The 2451-nt window shown below is 32.4% G+C and overlaps 1 protein-coding gene across 2 annotated transcripts in view; it reads right to left on the bottom strand.

The window, feature by feature from the left end:
• LOC106680392 (ATP-binding cassette sub-family C member 4) overlaps positions 1–2451 on the bottom strand; it is a 79274-nt gene that overhangs the window by 5501 nt on the left and 71322 nt on the right. For both annotated transcript variants that reach the window (XM_024359561.2, XM_024359562.2), the window contains exons 18-20: positions 2321–2400; positions 829–979; positions 335–441 (exon numbers count right to left, since the gene is read on the bottom strand). In XM_024359561.2, coding sequence (XP_024215329.1) covers positions 335–441; positions 829–979; positions 2321–2400 — 338 coding nt within the window. The remainder of the gene's footprint in view (positions 1–334; positions 442–828; positions 980–2320; positions 2401–2451) is intronic.

Below are 2451 nucleotides of genomic sequence, written 5' to 3'. Positions count from 1 at the left end.
ATATTTTGACATTATATATACAATTTGGCAGTTACAACTTAAAATTATTAAGTAGTAAGCATTATTAATATTAATATTTATTTATTTTTTTTTTTTTACAATTTTCAAGGAAGAGCATAAAAATGCAAGATTCTTGTTCAAATTCTTGTAACCCTAGAACAATATCTCAAGGAGGAGTGTCTAAATGTTAGTTATCAGAGAAGATCAAATACATTTAAAGACAATTTATGAACAATAAACATTCACAAAAATTAAACTTCTTCAGTAATTGGTGACTGTTTTTGGTCTCAAATCTTAACAAAGAAAACAAAAAAAAAGTATACATATCATTTACCTGATGATTATCAAACTCTTGCTGCACAATTGCTTCAGCCTTTAATGCACGAATTGTGGTCAGGCCATTTAGGGATGCACTCAAATGTGTATATATTGGACTTCTTGCTGTAAATTTGCATAAATTAATAAATCTAAGTTAAATTATTTTTTTAATTTATACAAAACAGATATTTTTAAATTCTTGTATTTTATACTTTGTTAGATAACAATTTGCTGCTAGAGATAAGAGGAAGTAAAGGGTAAACTTCAGATCTTCTTACCAAATGAAGCTCAGGGGATGGATTAGCAAATTAATTGATGCATTGGTAATTCAAATATCTAAAACTCCTTAATTTATATATTTTTTCCCCTTAATCTGAGCAATTTTCTTCTATTATTGATTTGCATTATCAGTTTTGATTGACAGGAGGGATTGTCATTCAAAAAAGGAAGGTTAATTAAGTTTCAATTTGTAAAAAATGTGTTATAATGTAGATGTTAAAATATACACACCTATTCCTTCAAATCTCTTAATAGTGCTAGTTGCAGTAACGAAAAATTGCCTCAACAAATAAAACAATACAATGACGATAAATGTAGGAATGAGAAACCATGGATTTGTAATAGGCACTATTACAAAAATACCAATCGCAGATAAGAGAATCTGAAAAGAATAAATGATAATTAAAAATACTTTTTTAAAGTAATAAATTCATAGTAGCTTTTTAATAAAGTTCATTATTATAGTTGGAGTACCTAGGAGAACTTTTAAAAAATTCAAATAAAATTAAAATGAGTCAATTTATGTTTTTATTCAACTTAGGAATCGTTAGGGGCTGGTCAAAAGGACCAAATACCTAGTTACCAAACTATTTCTCCCACAAATCACAATGCCATCACCAGGAACATCTTGAATAAATGTTTAGTATTACAATTCAAAAAAGAGTAAATTCAGTTAATTACTCTCCTATTTTTATTCAAAAGATCAATCAAACTGCTTGGTTATGTGGATGACCTTGATATAGTGGCTCTATCTTTTACTACGCTTACCGAGTCTTTCTTGAGCCTGCAGAGAGCTGCTGCATGCATGGGTCTGGCTATCAATGAAAACAATACGAAATATATGTACATCGGAGGAGAGACAGATACCAGGAGAGACAGGTTGTCGTAGAAAGCTGTACCTTTGAGAGGGTGGAGGCGTTTACTTACCTTGGATCTCAGGTCACAGTTACAAATAATGTTTCTACTGAAATAAAGCGAAGGATCACAGCGGCTAACCGATGCTATTTTGGTTTGCTGAAACAGTTTTGGAGCAAGCTCATTAGCAGGAAAACAAAGGTCCATTTATATAAAACTCTAATTAGGCTTGTCCTAACATACGCCTTCCAGATATATGGACCCTATCCACAAAGGATAAAAATAATTTGCTGGTCTACGAGAGGAAGGGAAGGCTGGAGAAGAAGAAGAAATAAGGAACTCTATGAGCTGCTGGATATAGATATGATGCCTGAAAGAATGACCTTTGCTAGGTGGGGATGCCTTGGGTGGGCAGGACATGTTGCACGGATGAGTCCTAGCAAAATGCCTAAAAGAGTCATGGAAGAAGAAATCCATTGTCTAAGAAGAGCCAGACGGCCCAAGCTCTGGTGGATGGATGGCGTGGTACAAGATGCACGAGACTTGCTTGGAGTTCGAAATTGGAAGGCAGCAGCCCAAAACCGAGCCGAATGGTGGAGCCTCATAGAGGAGGCCATCACAGGGTTGTAGCGCCTACTGATAGATAGATAGACTCTCCTATTTTTAAATTTATTCAAATATATTTTAAGAAAAATTAATTTCTCAATATTTCGGTGCAGTTATCTATGAATATATACCAGTAAGTAGCCTTCCTTTGTAGGAATATAAAAACAAGTTAAGAAAGCACAAAATCCACTAACAAGTATCTTTTGATCTTTATTATGATAAACTATAATAAATATTAAGTTAAACTAAAGCTCATCAATACCTGTAAACAATCAATCATACAGCTAGGCAAAATTTCATCTATGTTTCCAATATCTTTTGAAAATCGGTTCAATATACGACCTGAAATCACATTAATAAATAATAATCCATTAATAACAAAAAATTATAATA

This window comes from Halyomorpha halys, unplaced genomic scaffold, assembly GCF_000696795.3.
Source record: "Halyomorpha halys isolate HHAL.00 unplaced genomic scaffold, Hhal_1.1 Scaffold18.1, whole genome shotgun sequence".
NCBI classification, from domain to species: Eukaryota; Metazoa; Arthropoda; class Insecta; order Hemiptera; family Pentatomidae; genus Halyomorpha; species Halyomorpha halys.
The sequence above is the reverse complement of the archived record's forward strand: the minus strand, read 5'-3'. Positions and strand labels throughout refer to the sequence as shown.